This window comes from Centruroides sculpturatus, unplaced genomic scaffold (genome assembly GCF_000671375.1).
Source record: "Centruroides sculpturatus isolate CEXI.00-Female unplaced genomic scaffold, Cexi_2.0 scaffold149, whole genome shotgun sequence".
Classification (NCBI taxonomy): Eukaryota; Metazoa; Arthropoda; class Arachnida; order Scorpiones; family Buthidae; genus Centruroides; species Centruroides sculpturatus.
This window is the reverse complement of record NW_019384406.1, coordinates 150140-170550: the sequence shown is the minus strand read 5'-3', so window position 1 is coordinate 170550 and position 20411 is coordinate 150140. Positions and strand designations below refer to the sequence as shown.

The 20411-nt window shown below is 26.4% G+C and overlaps 1 protein-coding gene across 3 annotated transcripts in view; it reads right to left on the bottom strand.

Moving 5' to 3' along the window:
• Positions 1-433: 433 nt before the first annotated feature.
• LOC111618856 (fibulin-1-like) overlaps positions 434-20411 on the bottom strand; it is a 46850-nt gene continuing 26872 nt past the window's right edge. For 2 of the 3 annotated variants that reach the window (XM_023360457.1, XM_023360459.1), the window contains 12 exons: positions 20081-20236; positions 19871-19996; positions 15081-15221; positions 14824-15009; positions 14581-14718; positions 13240-13365; positions 11087-11218; positions 10801-10923; positions 10591-10722; positions 9643-9772; positions 2226-2482; positions 434-652 (listed from right to left, as the gene is read on the bottom strand). In XM_023360457.1, the coding sequence (XP_023216225.1) occupies positions 498-652; positions 2226-2482; positions 9643-9772; positions 10591-10722; positions 10801-10923; positions 11087-11218; positions 13240-13365; positions 14581-14718; positions 14824-15009; positions 15081-15221; positions 19871-19996; positions 20081-20236 (1802 nt within the window). In that variant the 3' untranslated portion in view covers positions 434-497. Of the gene's footprint in view, positions 653-2225; positions 2483-3884; positions 4403-9642; positions 9773-10590; positions 10723-10800; positions 10924-11086; positions 11219-13239; positions 13366-14580; positions 14719-14823; positions 15010-15080; positions 15222-19870; positions 19997-20080; positions 20237-20411 lie in introns of those variants that run through there. The other variant, XM_023360458.1, reaches the window with a different exon arrangement.

Sequence of the window (20411 nt, the reverse complement as noted above, 5' to 3'; positions counted from 1 at the left end):
TTAAGTTCTTATAATTACATTATCATTAAATGACATCACAGATAACAATTTAATACATAAAAATTCATTATTATAAAAAGTTTAAATACCATATACTTTCAACGATAAAACCTCAAGCTGAATATTAATATATCCGATTAAGAATTGTTCAAATGATTATCAACAAAATCAAGATATATACATAATTTACTTAATTATCAAACAAAAGAAATGGAATTAAATATATAGAAAATATTAAAAAATTGTTATACAATATTATTTAAATGTATAATTACATTAAAATAAACTTATTTTTTTTAATATGAATAATGAGATTTATTAACATCAATATATATTTATGAATTTCAAATTCAAATAAAACAAGTAATTTTATTATAAACTAATAATTTTAAAACAACAAATTAGAAAGTATATTCATTTCAGTTATTTATAAACTAAATAATATTGGAATGTTGTAACAAATAAAATCAATATCACTTTGTTGTAAAATTGTATCCTTAAAAATCATATTCGGAAACAACTATTTTAATGAATGCAAGATGTCTTGAAAGTGGAGGACGATGGCTTGATTGTGAATAAAGAATTATTGACATTTCTAATTTTAAATTAAGTTCTAGTGGTCCTATGAGTGGTTGCATTAAACGAAGAGAACCTGTAAATCAAATTTTATATAATTAAGGTAAAATAATAATGCTTTATATCAAGGATAACACAGACAGATTATTTTAATGATTAAGATTATATATCATTCAGAACTTAGACTATTATATATAAGTTACATGATTTAAATTGAAATGTTTAATTAAGAACACAAATTTGAATCTTATGATGAGCAATCAGAAGTTTATGCAAAATATAATATATATAAATTATATGAATTTAACATTTTCAATAAGTTGTTACTGTTCCTATGCATGTGATTATGTCTTAAGTAAAATCATGTTGTTCATGTGTATTTGAAAAGGACAAGATTTAAGGCATAAAGAGAAGATTTTTATATAGATTTGATAAACATAGCAGATTGAAGACTTGAAATGATTTCCAGCATGAAGAAAATGCTCAGAACATATGAAAAATTAGANACCCTGATACTTCATTTTTACATTTTACTTGACAATGATTTATATTAAAAACAACCAAATACTGAATTAAATAACTCTTGAAATTAAGAACAATCTAAAGGGGATAATTGCTGATATATTATTGCTAATAGGAATTTCATTATTTTTTAAAAATAATGTTTATATTTAAAGAATATAAAAATATAACAGTATTAAATCTGTATATGTATATCTGAGATACTCTGCATGTGTTCAGTTAACTTAATATAACAAAATTTTCAAGATGAAGATTGTATTATACAGTAGGATGTTTTTACATCAGCTCTCAAATTCTACGTAAATTCTGTTAAAGCAGGGATGTCCAAGTTAATATTTTTATGCGGCCCACTGCACCCTAAATACTTTAGGTATAAAAGTACATAGTAGTTATATTCTTTAGGTACATTTTCATTTATTTTGGTAAAGTATGTCGTAAAACTGGATACACTTTCACTGGATATACTCGTAATGACGTAAATGCTACTAGAAACCTGTCCTACCCAACATGCATAACATACTATTCTGAACAATTCTTTTTGTGCAAGAAATAGGTTGAGTGATTCCCATTTAATTAACTAATATTCTTAGAATTAAGACTAGTACCATAAATGAAGATATTGACAATATTATAAAAGAAAGGCGATGTCAAAACGTGCATTGAATTTATTTATTGAACACATCTATTTTGTATGAGTATAATTTGTTTTTACTGTCAATAATACAGTACTTTTTGTAATTATATATATTTGTTATCAAAATTAGATATTCACATTTTGAACTTTTTAAAAGCATGTATTTATATAAAGTACTTTTGTGGCCCATTGGATATACAGTACTTAAAATTCTAATTTGGCCCATTAGGAAAAAGGTTGGACGATCTTGGACTAGATATATTCAGTCCTGCCCCTGACTATCTTTGTCAGTTTAGTTGAATCTATGATATGCATGGAAAATAAGGTTCATTTACACCCATAAGACAGAACAGGTTAAAAAAAACTGAATTGTGGATAACTAATCTTTAAATACATTTAAATGTAAGTCTATATAATTTAGAAAAATTAAATTAAAAATATCTACATAAAATACATTATGTAATAGAATATATATGTATATATAATTTCATACCAACTCCTTTTCCTTTAAGTACATCAAAAATTCTTCCTTCATTCCCTTCCAATATTACATAATTTGTTTGAAAAGACACTGAATGATCTCGAGTTACAGCTCTCATTGTTGTCAAAATGATTGGAGATGGTAAAACTGGAAATGATGGAAGTGCAATACTCTGATATGTTAAAGTTTGCGTATTATTAAGTACACAATCAATATCATTTGAACGACAAAGCTTTTTACATAAGACTGTGGCTTCTTTTAGTAGCAGTCTGCAAAATATCATGCTCAATGTTAATAAAAAATATGTATAAAAAGCATAAATAATTTAATGCAAATAAAATGATACTAACCTCAAGTTTAATAATTATTGATTATCTTAAAGAATAATTACTTTAACAGTAATAACAATAACAGAATATAAACATTAAATATGTGTCTTGAATAATTTCATATAAGTATATGAAAACTTTCATATTTATTGAAATTTATGATTTTTAAAAGTAAATAACAAATATAGTAACCTGATTAAAATATTGCAATGAGGAAAGAATCAACCTTTAATGTCCAGCATAAAGCATAAACCTGTAAAATCATTATTGTTTTTTCTTTATTCTAAACATGAAGATGGCTACTTAAGGTAATTGAAAATATTTATTTTCTTCTGATTTTTATGCTATATATTAAACGCTAAAGGCTGATTGTTTCCTTTTTAAAAATAATTAAACAAATTGCTCCAATTTTTAAAATAAAATATGTAAAATGCTAAGGTCTAGTACTTTATGGTTAGACCATAACATTTCTTTTTAGATGTTATTTAGAATGAAATAATGTGGTTATATTATGCAGATATATTCAGAGTATTTTTTAATGTTCATAAAAATCATAAATGAATACATTTTATAAGACATTATACTGTGTATTAATTCAAATATCTAATGATTGATTTTATTGAGTTATATTTAGGCTAAATATCAACTCTAAATATAGTCTGATATTTCTGGCAATTATTATAATTGGGTTTGTTATTAACTGCACATACTGTGTACAGTTTTATAATATATTAATTGATATAGAAATAAATTATAAAATAATTTGTATTTAATAAATAATTCTAATTATTTGCATTAATTTTTAAAAATTAATTTAAAATTACAATATTCTTATAAAAATGAAATTTTATAATGAAATATTTAATGAAATTTTTAAAATTAAAATTCTTCTGTTTTTTTCATTTAATCTGAAAAATATTTCATAAAATGATCAAAATTTATTCTTGAAAAAGCATTTAAAAAATTAAATTATAATAGTAATCTTTAAGTTTAATAATAATAATAATTTGAGTTAGGAAATATTTCTGATTAAATATTCCATCATAAAAAATTAAACTTTGCGTACACAATTTTGTTTTAAAACAATATTAAGTTCTTATAATTACATTATCATTAAATGACATCACAGATAACAATTTAATACATAAAAATTCATTATTATAAAAAGTTTAAATACCATATACTTTCAACGATAAAACCTCAAGCTGAATATTAATATATCCGATTAAGAATTGTTCAAATGATTATCAACAAAATCAAGATATATACANTTATAAATAATACTGTCATTTATAAAACATCAGTTCTTGATTATTATTAAATCATTTAAAATTAATTATAAATTATTATGTTACAGAATGAGGTAAATGTTTTTAATAAAAATTTCAAAATAAAAAATTAACAATGTATTCTTTTAATAAAATTATGAACCAAATATGATTTGTGAATAATTAATATTCATAACGTGTAACAAATATAAGTATTTTTGCAATGGCAGTTCCCCCAAAGAGTCCATTATGATACATTTTCATTATTAATTCTAGTTCTATATCTTGAGGACCAGGTATAGATCTTGCAATTGATAACATCACTTCATTAAATGCTGTCCTACGAATCTGAAAATATTCTCTAGACGCAGGATTGATACCTTCAGGAGCCCGTGCACTTTTCAACTCTAAGGCAAACTGTACTGATGTAAAAGAAAATCTTGGCCCTCTCATGGTAAACAAATCTAATTGACCTGAAACTGGTATTTGCATGTTGGAGACAAGAGTAATGAAATTGAATGAATATGAGAGAGGTGCTTTTAAACATTCAGCATCTCCTTGCCGACAATTTACCACAGCTCTTTTGCATCGACTGAAACAGAAGGTAAGGACATTTAAAGAAATCTGCTGTTAATTTTAATATAACATTAATAATTTAGTAATAAAGGGAAAGGCAAATTTACACCANCATAGGCGGTGGCCCACGTCGTCCATGCCTTACGCCGCCCTTGGTCATAGAAATGATGTAATTTGAATATAAATTATTTATAAATACGTATGTCAAGTTATATTTTTATTACTACGTATAATATATTTAAGAGTTTACGACCAACTGTGCTGGGTGACACGTTGTTGAAACAAAAAAAAGTTATGCATTCCATCACGTTCATAAACAGTGTCGTAATTCGCCAAGTGCAAATCAGCAGATTCGTAAAATTTTTGTTTATTTTGAACAATCCGGATAATCGAAAATCCGGATAATGGAGGTCCGGATAATGGAGGTTCTACTGTAATTGTATACTGCATCCTTTAAAGTGATGAAATTAGTTTAAGATAAACAGAATAGAATTTTAAAAAAACAGAAAATTTAAAATGAATAAAATTAATTCAAAGTATTTATAATCACAGATATACTCAAGATCTGCTTTATATCTGTCTATTACAGTGTTAAAATGATGGAAATAGTTATTTAATAATCTCTATTATTATTATTTGATTATCTCAAGAATGGTGTTTTTAAGAATCTGGATATTATTTTAGAATAAAAGCAACATTTTCAGAAGATCAATTCTGAGACATTTCAAGTCACAACATTACGAGATAACCAAAATATGTCTACAATTGAAAAGTGATGTACGAGGGTCATCCAGAAAGAAACGACCATTTGGTTTTAATAAATGAAAGAAATATATTTTATTAACTAAAACATGTCACTTACAAAATTGAAGCTTACTTTATTTTTCTACATAATCACCGTCATTATTTAAGCATTTGTCATATCTGTCCATGAGCTTTAGAATTCTCGTGTCAAAGTAGGCTGCCGCCAGTCCATTAAGCCAGTTGTTTACTGCATTCTTCACCACGTCATCACTTCCAAAACATTTCTTGCCCAGGAACTCTTTGAGCTTTGTGAAAAGGCTAAAATTGCAAAGAACAAAGTCTGGACTGTAGGGTGGATAATCAAAAATTTCCAATCCAAATCAATCCAGCAAGCCTGTGGTTGCAGCAGCAGTGTGAGGGTGGGCATTATCGTAAAGAAGCACAATACTGTGAGAAAGCATTCCATGCCTAAATTTTGGATTGCTCGCCGTAGTTTTCTTGGGGTGTCACAATATCAATCTGCATTGATCGTAGTGCCTTTTGGAATGAAATCCATCAAGAGAACACCATTATGATCCTAAAAAACCGTCATCATGAGTTTTTTTGCTGACAGAGTTTGTTTGAATTTTTGCAGTTTTTTGGGTGATGAGGGGTGATGCCACAAGTGATTGGTGCTTGGTCTCTGGGGTGAAGTGAGACACCCATGTCTCATCACCAATAACAATTTGATCAAGAAAGGCATTTCCATCTGCTTGATACCTCATCAAAAATGTCAATGCTGCACCCATTCTGTGTTCTGTGCTGGTCACTCAGTTGCCGAGGAACCCATCGTGCACAAATTTTGCTATAGCCAAGATGTTCAGAGACAATTTCACCAAGCAAAGAACAAGAAATGTTAAAGAAAGAAATATGTAACTCATCCGAGGTACGCGTCTGTCTTGCACAATTTTCTTCTTCACTTGATTCTTCAAATCATCAATTAGAAATAGAAGTAAATGCATCTTGCATATTGTATATAATAATTGTATACTGCATCCTTTAAAGTGATGAAATTAGTTTAAGATAAACAGAATAGAATTTTAAAAAAACAGAAAATTTAAAATGAATAAAATTAATTCAAAGTATTTATAATCACACGTGTCCGTCACTAATCACGGTGATCAGTGACGGACATCCAGGTCGAGTTTCATCATATATTTGTTCATCCATTGTTAAACATTTCACACCACTTTCTCACATTTCTTTCGTTCATTATTGTATTGTCATACACTTCCTTTAGTTGACAATAAATTTCTGCAGGTTTCAACTTCTGAGCATTCAATAATCGAATAACACCTCTGACCTCACAGTCAGTGGGACTTTGTATCACACAGTTCATTGTTGTCAATGACAGAATGTACAATAACAACTTGTTTCAACTAGTACTCATACAACACTGAGAAAAGACATTGAGGAAACTACTCGACTTTGGATAGTAGCCCGAGATCAAAGTGCACAGCCAGAATGCGCAATAGGTCATTACTTTCTGGATGATCCTTGTATGTTCAGCTTCTTTATAACCTTGCTGTATTTACACAAAAAAATACTTTACAACGTTATGAAAATTCTGTGTTCTTTTATTAAAAAAAGTTAAATAAAAAAACAAATTGAATTTTTGATAAGTTAGGAATCTTAAAATGTAAAATAAAGCTTCCTTATCATAATTTTGTGATAAATATTTTCTCAAGAAAATAGAGCATTGTGGCTGTCCGCCATTTTTGTACATACATAGTTAGTATTTAGATTTAGAATTCTTTGTTCTTTCCTTTCCTTCTTCTTCTTTCTACTAATGACCATTTCCGGTCACCCGACAGGAGTGGGAAAATAATGGGTCCTGATTGGTGGCTTATCGACATGAACAGGGAGGGGCCCTACCCATGGGATATAGAAGGAGAACAAAGGGGTGAGAAAGACACTTTTTGCCTGGGCCACGAAGAGAAGAGGTTGCGAAAGTATCATCGGGACAATAAGTCGGACCTCGAGGACAAAGAACAAGCCGAACGTGCTGAGTGTAGAGTAGTCCCAAAGAAAGGAAAGGGACTAGTGACATGTCCAATAAGAAATAGTGGTCAACAAATTCCAAGTGACAATTACCATACCAGGAATGTTGGATATTCCAATGTCGATCGATAAAATCCCCACAATCATCGGAAACCCCAATCAGGATCTCATGTGCTAAATACCGGTAGACTTTTCCTTCCTTCCTTTTTCCTCTCATTAGTGTAGTGTTAGATTAAGTTACTTATAAGTTATTTATAAGTTAGTAATTAGGATCTGTATCGCGATAACAATTCATTGTAAGAATCCGAACGAGAACAGAGACCTGTTATATATATATATATATATCTGTGTATTTGTCTCTGACGGGCATCACTGTATTATCTGTTAATCCCGGTTGTAATAAACTATTGTTTAGTTGGTATTTGTTGGAATACTTGTCTCGTACATCTTTAACCCTCACAAGGTCTAGTTTTTCTAGGAAGATTATGAATCCAAAACAAACGTTTCAAATGTATATTCTTTTTATGGAATATTTAACNGATAGTGATGATATATATATATATATATATATCTGTGTATTTGTCTCTAATGGGCATCACTGTATTATCTGTTAATCCCGGTTGTAATAAACTATTGTTTAGTTGATATTTGTTGGAATACTTGTCTCGTACATCTTTAACTCTCACAGCATGATATCATCCTTGAAATATAAAAGAAAACCCTATTTTTTTCTAAAGTACCTTTCAGTCACCATTCTAACAGTCCTGAAAATTTAGCAAAACAAAGATTCACCTTTATGAATGAATATGCCTTTTAATATAGTGTTTCTTTTAATTGATGGATTATTAACTTCAAATTGGAAATTGGGTCTAAAAATCTTAAGTTTGAATCTCAATAGGAATGGAGAATTTTTAGTTGCTTTATGAAAATATATAATGCGTCTCAGTATCTTCTAGAAATTTTAATAATTTCAAGACTGTTCTTTTACTAAAGTTATAACAATCACTTTCAGAGCTATTTAAAAACTCACTAGTAGTATAAGAAATTTTAATACCTTGTACTGCTATTAACAGTGATCACACTATATTAGTTTTATTTTTGTATAATTATGTCTTAATGATAATAAATTGTTTAAATTGTTATTTAAAATCTTCTTTCCATACAAAAAATTTGTCTAACTTAAACTGTTTTCAAATTCATTTAGTTTAAGGAATTCTCGTAATTTGCTAAATTTACAAGAAAGTGTTAAAAATTTCATAAATAACTAAATATCTATCTCTTAACTGGAGATAGATATTTAACACCAATCATACTTAATAAAAATTTAACCAATCATACTTCATAAAAAAAATTATTTATGTTCATATATAGATATATGATATATTTTATATTACAAATACAGTATGTACATTTTTTAAATTTATTTTTTAGTTAAAAATTAAATCTATTATAACAAAANGTTAGTAATTAGAATCCGTATCGTGATAACAATTCATTGTAAGAATCCGAACGAGAACAGAGACCTGTTATATATATATATATATATCTGTGTATTTGTCTCTAATGGGCATCACTGTATTATCTGTTAATCCCGGTTGTAATAAACTATTGTTTAGTTGATATTTGTTGGAATACTTGTCTCGTACATCTTTAACTCTCACAGCATGATATCATCCTTGAAATATAAAAGAAAACCCTATTTTTTTCTAAAGTACCTTTCAGTCACCATTCTAACAGTCCTGAAAATTTAGCAAAACAAAGATTCACCTTTATGAATGAATATGCCTTTTAATATAGTGTTTCTTTTAATTGATGGATTATTAACTTCAAATTGGAAATTGGGTCTAAAAATCTTAAGTTTGAATCTCAATAGGAATGGAGAATTTTTAGTTGCTTTATGAAAATATATAATGCGTCTCAGTATCTTCTAGAAATTTTAATAATTTCAAGACTGTTCTTTTACTAAAGTTATAACAATCACTTTCAGAGCTATTTAAAAACTCACTAGTAGTATAAGAAATTTTAATACCTTGTACTGCTATTAACAGTGATCACACTATATTAGTTTTATTTTTGTATAATTATGTCTTAATGATAATAAATTGTTTAAATTGTTATTTAAAATCTTCTTTCCATACAAAAAATTTGTCTAACTTAAACTGTTTTCAAATTCATTTAGTTTAAGGAATTCTCGTAATTTGCTAAATTTACAAGAAAGTGTTAAAAATTTCATAAATAACTAAATATCTATCTCTTAACTGGAGATAGATATTTAACACCAATCATACTTAATAAAAATTTAACCAATCATACTTCATAAAAAAAATTATTTATGTTCATATATAGATATATGATATATTTTATATTACAAATACAGTATGTACATTTTTTAAATTTATTTTTTAGTTAAAAATTAAATCTATTATAACAAAAATAATTTTACTCTATAATATTTTAAAATATAATACATACTTTCGATGGTCAGGATCTCGTATATAATTGGGTGGACATATAATAGCATTACATCTATATCCACCACGAACATTGAGACAAACTTCATTTTCTCCCCTACAGACTCCTTGTTCCTCACATTCATTAATATCTGTGTAAAATAATGAATTAAATAATGAATAATGTATCTGATAAATTCAAAAATATTTTGTTGCAAAATTTTTTTTATAAAATATCTATATAATAAAACAAATGTCATTATAAATGTTTATACTTTAAACATTAGCACAAACTGGTGAAAACTATGTTTATATCCATCATGATAGTACTGAATTATTATAAAAGATACATTAAAGCATCTTTTATAAAAATTGAGCCATGTCGCCATCTCTTTTATTAAAAGATAGCTAAAGTCTTTTAATAAAAATACTGTAAAGAATAATGGAACAATGAATGTTTCATTGACTTTCTATGAAGAGTAATAATGTACACTCAAATCTAGCATTCTTATGTTTAGTTCAAGAGTGAAAAAAGTATCCATTTGTGTTATCTGACATTGACACTTGGTACCCACTAGGTTGTTCCTTAAATAATTATAATATTTTTAATATACTTTGTAACTGTTTTTAAAAATTTTTTGTAATCATCTAAAAAAAATTGTTGAAAACTATTTCCATTTTAATGTATATCAATAATTTAACATAACATTTCTATTCTTTTTGATTTCAAAATTGTTAGTTTATTCATTTAGCTTAAAAATTATAATTGTAATATTTAATGGTTCAAGTTATTTGATTAAAGGTTTGCAGAAAAAATTATATTTACAGTTAATTTTATTTATGATTCTTTTGATTATTAATTCTGTAATTTTTATTTACAGTATGTGTATTTATAAAATTATAGTGTCAGGCTATAGATTTTGAATTTTGACTATAAGTGATTTACTGTAATTTTATTTCATATTTTTACCTTGACATGTTCTCTTATCACCAGATAACCGATAACCATCAGGACATGCACAAGAATAAGAACCAGGCTCATTAAGGCATAATCCCATACATAATTTACGTCTTCCTTCATACAGTTTACATTCATCTATATCTAAATTTCAAAAATAAATATTTAAATTGACTTATTATAATGAACAATTACTTAGTTATTTAATATAGTAATGCTTACCTTTGCAGGTTCTGTTATCTGATTCCAAGGAATATCCTTGTTCACAAGTACATTGATAAGATCCCCAAACATTAATGCATTTTTGATGACAAAGATTTGGTGTTTCAGAACATTCATCTATATCTAGAAAATTAATTTATTTATGTATTTATTATTTTATTTCATAAGAAATAACTTTTTAATGAAAAATTCAGAGGTTTTAATTAGAAAAATCTCAAATTATAAGTAAATTCATAAATCTGTAGAATTAAAATAATCTTAATTATTATCTTTATTATAAACTTACCTAAACAATTTCTGGCATTTTCACCCTGTCGAAACCCAGTTTTACAATTACATATATAAGATCCTATTGTATTTTGGCACTCTGAATTTACTGAACAAACTTGACCATGAAAACGGACACATTCATCAATATCTGCAAATAAAAATTTTAATAATACAGTTATTCATTTAAAATTTTTAAATTTTGTCTTTAATTAAATTTTAAACCTGAGGTAATAAACTAATGTAACCTCAATTAGATTACATCACTAACATACATTCATAGATATGATATGAATAAATTCATTATCATTAATTAAATGCTTTAAGAAATGATGCTTCAGTTCAACAATTAACCTTTCAGCAGTAGACTAGTCAGGCATGGTTCTACCCCCAGTAGTGGAGAATAAATGTAGAAAATTTTTAAAGTATTTTTCCTTGCATTTTTTTCTCATTACTGTTCCAGAAAAAGATTTTGTAAACTGTTATGTCTAGTAAAGAAAATTCTTTTTTTATTGTTACATAATTCATTTTTTATGTGAAATTTTTTCTGCAGTAGTTTTAGGCTAGTTTTTGGCGATACCCCTCAAAAGACTTTGAAGACTATAGTCATTTCTCACCACTGCCCACTGCCACACGATCACTTTTGACGACTATAGTCGTCGCTCACTGCTGAGTGGTTAAGCAAAATTTTTCATATTATCAAACAGTTTAAACTTATATCCAAATATAATATATTTGGATATAAGTTTAAACTGTTATATCAAGGACATTGAGACATTTTAATTAAATTATATCCAAATATTTATCAAAATTCTCAATGAAAATTACCAGTATGAAAATATGAATATTTATTCTTTGTGACAACAGAATAATATCAATAAAATAAATGATTATTTAATGGTTAAACTTAAAAAAAATATATAATTTACAATGTTTATTATTCATGAAATCCTGGATTTTGAGTTATTTCCAAAAGTTAAAAAATTTAATTTCTAATCAACAGGTTAAATTGGTTTGTTGCATAATATTCAAATGCTTCCAAATCAAACATTGAAATATTTAAAAAAGAAATTATGTTTTAACTATTTTCACAAATTGTATATATCAATTTGAATAATCTGTAATTCAAAAACTTTTTTCTGTTGTTCAAATTTTCATATTTAATAAATTTTAATATTCAAAGAGACAAAAGATAATGCAAAATTTCAGTTCTTTGAAAAGGATATTGTTTATATTTTTCTGAGACAAAAATTTATTGTATTAGACATGCCATTATGCATATTATTTATAATCATTATTTGAAATCACTCATATGACATATTATTCATAGAAAATAATATAGGTGGATAGGACTTGTTCAAGCAGTGTGGAAAATATATGGACTGGTGCTGGCACCTTATGAATATAAAGAGACCTACTGGTGCCTCTGGAAATATCACTATTTTCCAATAATCTATCTACCTCTAGAAAATAATCAACAAACAATTTTTTTAACTTATGATAAATTGAGGATTTAAAAATTTTATTAAATAAATATTCTTTACTTCTAAATTGTCACTAAAATCACTTCTGAAATTATTTACTGAAGCTAAATTATATAAATTATGTATTTTAAAAGAAGACATCATAAGTTCAAACTGAAAATTTTTCTTTTGTTGTCAACTCTTTTTCCTTTAATAAATACTATAAGAGTTTAAAATAAATATCAAAATGCAGAGTTCACTATCAGCAGAAATAAACCATAAATCTTACAAATGAAAATAGGACATTTTTTCATTTTGTCATCTAGATACTTCTACTAAATTATAGTTTAGTCAATTATATCCTCATATTGTCAGAAATAGCTAATGAAACTAAAATAATGAAATTATAAATAGATATATTATTATATTAATGTTTTTATCAAAAAAAATAAAGATTTTTCAATATTTAATGTTAGTACAATTTTCCACAATTTTTTAATGTTGATTTAACTGATTCATGTGAATTCTTTTTAAATTTGATTTAAAACAAAAATAAAAACTGTTTTAAGTTTTAAATTAAAGCTTAAAATATTTTATATTAAAATTTTATAAATAAATTTTGAATACATTAATTTAGTTTGATTTCCTGAAATCAAATTGAAATATTACAAAATGAAAATAGTAATTCTTCATATATCATTTAAATTACCTTCGCATTCTCTTTTAGCATTCATTAAGTATCCAGTTGGACATTCACATATATAGCCACCGGCCCTGTTCCGACAGATTTGTTTTGCACCACATTCATGAGTTCCACGAGAACATTCATCAATATCTGAAATAATTTTTATTTATTAATAATAAATTAATTTATATATTATAATCAAGAGTCTGTAAAGATTCATGGATCTTTACACTTTTATATTATGTTTTCAAAAAGTTATCTTTTATTCTTCAAATCAATGTTTAAAACTTAATTATTTAAAAATCTAGCAATGAATTGCATAACTTAACTGGCAACATTTAAAACTGCATGTAATACCATCTGTTTTCATATTTTTTAACAAACTTTTTATATAATTATTATAAAATGGCAGAAAGCTTAATTTTGAGGGTAGAGATGAATTTTATAAAAAAAATTGTAAATGCTAATGATGAGTAAAATCTTCATTGTCTGACTCTCTTCAAGATGACACATGATACTCCTCTTGCTCCCATTCCCTCAACTTTTAAAACCAAAATTTAATAGCAATAATACAATCAAATTTTGCAAAGAGATTTGTGTAACCTCCCTGCAAAATTTCAGTGATTTTCAACAAAATGTACAAAGTGGTGAACAAAATCATGATCCACATACATCCAATAACATCCATACATACAGAAAAAATTTTCCATCCTTTTCACATTTCTCAACATTTCAAGGTTTAGATTCCAAAAATGTAAAAATCTAGAGGGATCATTTTTTGACTGATTGCCATACTTTCCCTCTTTTATGTATAACAGCCAGAAAAGTAAAAATAATTATGAAAAAACAGTACAGACAATCATTCATGATCAGATTTTTTATGCAGTTTTACTTTTTGTGATGTTTTATAGAAGATAACAAAAAAATAAATAAATTACTTTTCATAAGTTATATACATTTTTAATGAGTAATATTTTTGAATTTTCATTTTCTGCCTTACAATTAAATACAGAATTCTGTTTTTAATTTTTATTACTTAAAAGCATAAAAAATTATAATATAAATATTATAAATGTTTATTTAATTATAAAGAATCTGATGATAAACAAGAAAATTTGAAAATGTTATTTAAATAAAAACATAAAATTCTAAATATCAGAAACTGATTAGTGAATACTGAAATAGTCACAAAAAAGAAAGATAAATTCATTATGAAATAAATCAAATTGGAACTTTCCTGATTGAAGTAAGATATGTTTTCACATTATCAAAAGTTGTTTAGTACTCAATGTAAAAAAAGTTAAACTCACAGGATTAAATAATTAATTTTGCATTTTTTAATATTTTTGCCAGCATATTACTTACCTACACACTGATTCCCATATTCATTTACTTCATATCCTCCACCACATGTTAATAAGTTCTGACAACGATATGAACCAACAGTATTAATGCAGCGTTGATTTGGGCGACAAATACCAGGATTGACACATTCATTAATATCTATTAACAATTACATTTTATAAAAAAAAACAATTACCAATAATTATTTATTAAAATTTTCAAAATGTTTAATAATAATCCTTGTTACAGTTAAAAATATATTACCTATACAATTTCCATTACTATCAGATTCCATTCCTCTGGAACATGTTATTGTTTGACAAGTACCATCTGACAATAGTTTTTGTCCAGGAGGACATCTAATGCGATCACATCGAAAAGATCCTTCAGTATTACGACAAACAAAACTAGGACCACAATTATGTGTACCTAATCTGCACTCATCATCATCTAAACATGAAATTAATTAGTATAAAATATCTGAAGTTTTATTATACGTTCTTTTTATTAAATAAGTATACCTTCACATTCTCTAGTTTCAGCATTAATTGTATAACCTGTTCCACAGCTTATTATTCTAACACAGATAAATGATCCTATAGTGTTATCACATCTCTGAGTGGTTAAGCAATTATGATATCCAAGAAGGCATTCATTAATATCTGAAACAGAAATATTGGAAATAGACTAATCAATATTAAGATAACATGTTAAATAAGACTAAAGTTTTTCCAGAAAGACTAAAATAGTTTATAATTGAATATTTTTATAACTATAATTTCCATTTTAAGAACAAAATTTTACAATGTAAAAAACTTCTTAGTCTTCAAGAACACTTTAAAATAATAATCCATGACAAAGACCTAACAAAATTGTCAATCTGATGGCCAATTGTTAGATCAGAACATGTTATACATCACAATCATTAAAAACAGGATTGAAAATTTAAATTGGAAGTTAAAATACATTGAAAGATGTGAAAAACAGATTTAATTAATCTTCAATACTTTCATTGCCTCAATACAAACTTCTTCACAAACAAAAGTACCTAAAGAGTAAGTAAATATGTTTTTCATATCTTTCTGTGTGTTTTAACAACCAATTTAAATTTTCACATCTTGTATATTTTTGAATTGCCCTTTGTTAGTTAAATTACTGTATAGATTTTCATCTCATTCTAAGAATGGATTCTTAATTTATTAGTTTATTATGAGAAATGTTATTTGAGAGAGAGAACAATACAATCACAATGATATATGACATTGTTCCTAACTAAATTAGAATTAACAAATTAATTAATTTAAAGATTTTCTTGAAAATAGAAATTATAATTTTAAAACAACTCACAATAAATTGTTTTGTATAACAGTAAGAAGTCTCATAAAAAAAAAGGAACCTCTAGTAATTGTTCAATGGATGTAATTACCCATACACATGCATACAAAATTTTGGCATTAATAATAATTAGTATAAAATTGTGTGAAATAGATTTTCTGCACCAGCCACAGTTTACAAATTGAAATTTGGCATGTAGCATCTTTTCTAGAGAAATAAAACTCAACTGGATTCTAGAAAGGATCCAGTTGAGTTTTAACTGGAATACAGTTGAGTTTTTCTTTCTAGAATCCAGTTGTGATTATATTGAAAAAAGGCTCAACTGGATTCTTTCTAGAATCCAATTGACCTTTCTTTCAATATAATCACATTTAAATCAGGCATATTTAAACTTATCTATGAATCTAATTCATAAGTGGAAGGAAAATTGGTAAAGTATGAGGGATTTCATTTTGATGATATTGTTACATTGTTGAAGGTTCACATCCACATTGTCCAGTATGACGTAATCAGAAAATTTTCTAACAAAATTTTTCCAAATTTGTAATCCATACACATCTAGTGATTGCACAAGTTGTTTGTTTAGAAATCAGTAGGAGTTCCAATTCATTGCCAACAATAATAACAGTTTTGACATTATTATAAGTTGTCCATGAATTGATTAATAAAATACCTTTCTAATGTGAGAAAAATATATCTCTAAGCCATGCTTTCATGTAAACCTGTGTTAGTTTACCAGATCTGAAAGCAGTAATATAAACATTTTTTATTTGAAATAAATTCTCTTATACTTTAGAACTAAACAAGTCACATCTTCACTATTACAATTGTCAATTTTTTGATCATAATCACTGTTGTAACCTTCCTTATTGCAAGAGGCAATGAGAGGTCGTCAAGGCGGGAATTTAAACATACTTTTCTTTGTCTGAGTCATCACCTCAATCAGTTGTATTCCAGAGTAAATAAAGATAATTGTTAATTAACTATGTGCTTTTATGTGAAACAGTGTCCAAAACAAAATCAATACAAAAATCACATTGTTCATTTTTGATACCCAGATCACATTTGTTTCAATATCAAAGTGTTGTGTGCAAACAGGTAGCAGTAATACCTGTAAACAACAGTAAAATTATGAACAAATAATAAGTAAATCTTTTTAATTACATTTATATTGCAACTACTGATAAAATGGATGTTGTTCATTGTTTTAAAAATTCTTTCAGCAATGTGTAAAATTAAACACCTAAACATTCAGAAGCACTTTAGTGTTGAAAATTGCTGATAAAATTGGTGTAAATCATTCTTCATTTTGAATATACTTTCAGTGACGATAGTATCATTAAAATCAATGTGTACACATTGGGTACTTGTAAGCATTGTAAATAATTTTGCACAGAAAATAATTAATATGGTATATAATTGCTTGCTGCACACACATATGTTCCAGAGTGATTGCTCATGTTAATTATAACACTGTTTGTCAGCTCTGTGAAAAGCAAAGTCCGTTCCTAAACAAGAGAATCTGGAGGATCCTATAATGTTCATGGTGGAGGCTGACAAGATATAACTTATCTTCTTGAAGCTTCTCACATCCTTTCAAAATCTGACTCTGAGTATGGATATAATGTTCTGTGCATATTCAGAATTTTGGACACATCTGTTTGAAACTAGCTTGCTTCTAGCCTTCCAGTCATTCTTCCTTTCATAAAATTGTTCATGTGGCATATTGTGGCACTACCAATGTCAGTACCATACAGTAAAACTGTAAACTGTCCTTGAAGGTTAAACTATAACAGATACAAAGTCATTCTACTGTTGTATTTACTATGGAGCCTGCATACTTTGCACCATCAACTTGTGCTTTTGAATGAAACATTTGCCTGTACCATGGAGTATTTTTATTGTCTGGAATTGCTCACATAAATTTTTTACTGTTTAATCTTTGCTCTATCTATTATTTTTTGCTTTTTATATTATCATTTGTTTATTAAAAACAAATTTAATGCAAACTTTTTAATATTTCTTTAAAGCATTAATGAAAAAATCCAACTCAACTTTATGATTATGAATCGTTTTTTTACTTTTGTGATTCACGATACACACTTATAATGAAATTAAGAAACAAAAGTACTTAGAAAAATGTACTTATATGAACTGTTTAAAATATTTAAACAAAACATTCTACAAATTAATCTATTTTAAAATTCAATGAAATAAATGATACATACTGAACTAAACAAAAAAAAATCCAACTAATCTTTCCTAAATATTTTATTGATATATATTANCAATAAAGTTGTCCTACCATCCTCCCACCTTAACCCCCACTGTGCAATTCCCACCAACCTCTGTATATGTTACAAGGATCACTCACTTCTTTGTAACATCTCCCATCAGGCCTGTTCTCTACACATCTCTTCTGTATTATGTCACATCCTACAGGTATTTCGTTAATTTTTCATATTTTACATCTTTTTAATATATACTTTTTTAGTTTTGTGCATACCACCTTTTATTTTAACACACATTATACTATCCTCAGGTGCATGTATATTGATCTGATAGCACTATTTGCTCATTCCTCCTCCCGTGCTTAAATATGTGTATATATATCTTATGTGTAATACCAGCTTAATGGTCACTATCTCAGGTAATTGTATTTTATCATATAAATCACTGTACGCGTATACTAATTTTTTAAATGAATTCTGTAAATTTTGATACCTGTAACCAATTTGATAATTATGTAATAATAATAGGACTGAAGAGGGGCATTAAGCCCGAAATGCATATCCATCCAAGTCAATAAAGCAACCTTTTTCCTCTTAAAGTGTTCCTGTATGATACGTTCTCAACAGCAACATTGTGCTAACCAAACACAGAATTCCATTCTTTTAGTTTAACATATGAATTTGGACTGAACAGATTTTTAACAGATTAGTGAATGTAAATTTATAGTCTTATTAATTTAATTCCACATTAAAATTGGGTAGAAACAACATCAAACTTAAAATTTTAAAAAATGCTTTTAATTTTTATTACTATTTGCAATTATTAGTAACTGCAAATAACTTTATTTTACATAATCATTTTTATACTTCTTACAGAAGATGAATAAAAATTTCTATTGGTTTATCTTATTGATATAGGTCTGTAAGTTGTCAATAGAGATTCTATTAATTTCTATTGATTAATCACTTCAACAGAAACCAACAACATTGGTACCTTATTGGCCAAATGCTTGTATATTCTTAAAAGGCTTTTCAAAATTCAAAAATATATCAAAATTCTTTAAGAATATTGATGTTTTGAGCCAAGTGCCAAGCACATATTTATGTATTAAATAAACAATAAATTTTACTTAATTGCTTATTTAAATTACCAACGTACTATAGAAACATCTAAATCCAAAGAACAATTTGATAAATCATAAAGTATTTTGATCTAAAGCCTAAATATAGCTTCAAAAACATTTAAATTTAAGAAAAATTAAATAACTTTAAAAGGTAAATTTAAATTTGTTTTTATGCTGAGTAATTAATAACTATAATAATTAATAAAAAAAAAAACTTATTGAAGATGACATAGTTTCCCAAAAACTATTTTGAAAAATAATTAATCATGAATTATTTTAAAACTAAAACTAATCATAAAATGACTATCTTGAATTTTTCTTTCAATTGTTAACAGTCCTATTTCACAAATTGAATTACTTGAACATTTGAAAAACTTGCATTTTAATTAGAAAATTCAATAAAAGTTAGTTAATTAATCAAAAGTTTTAATTCATCATAATAATCTCTCCCATGAAAAATTACTGAGAATCTATTGCATTTTTGTTGTATCTTTAGAATAATATCATAATAAACTTTTAGATAACCAGGCTTTACATTAATTATTAATTTCCTTGTAAGAAGAAAAATATTAATTCTCTTCTTCAGAAATTTTATAAGTAAAGATTTTATCAGAATATTACCGTTGCAAGTCTTAGTTGTTGGATCCATCTGATATCCCTCTAGACAAATACAACGAAAACTTCCTAATGTATTTTCACATTTTTGGTTGGATAAACATCGATTTCCATCATTACATTCATTAATATCTAGAAATAATATTCATAAGAGTAAAGTTAATTCATTTTTTTATGAAATTGTTAACATAACATTTAAATTTATATTTTATTCACCAACACAGGTACGAGTAGTTGGATCTGCTACATATCCTCTTTCACAATATGAAGTTATTGAAGTTTTAGTCTGACACTGATAACTACCAATAATGTTCACACAGTAATGAGTTTCAAGATTACAGTCATGAGTCCCTATTGCACATTCATTTATATCTGTAATTTAAAATTACATTAATATTGATAAAAGCATTCAAAATAAAATTATTTAAACTTTATCCTGATTAACTGAATGATGTCAACTTTATTCAATATGATCTTCTGAACAGTTGTTGAAGGCTGCTATATCAAGTTTCTTTTTGTTTCTTTAAATTTCTTTTGTGTTAATTTT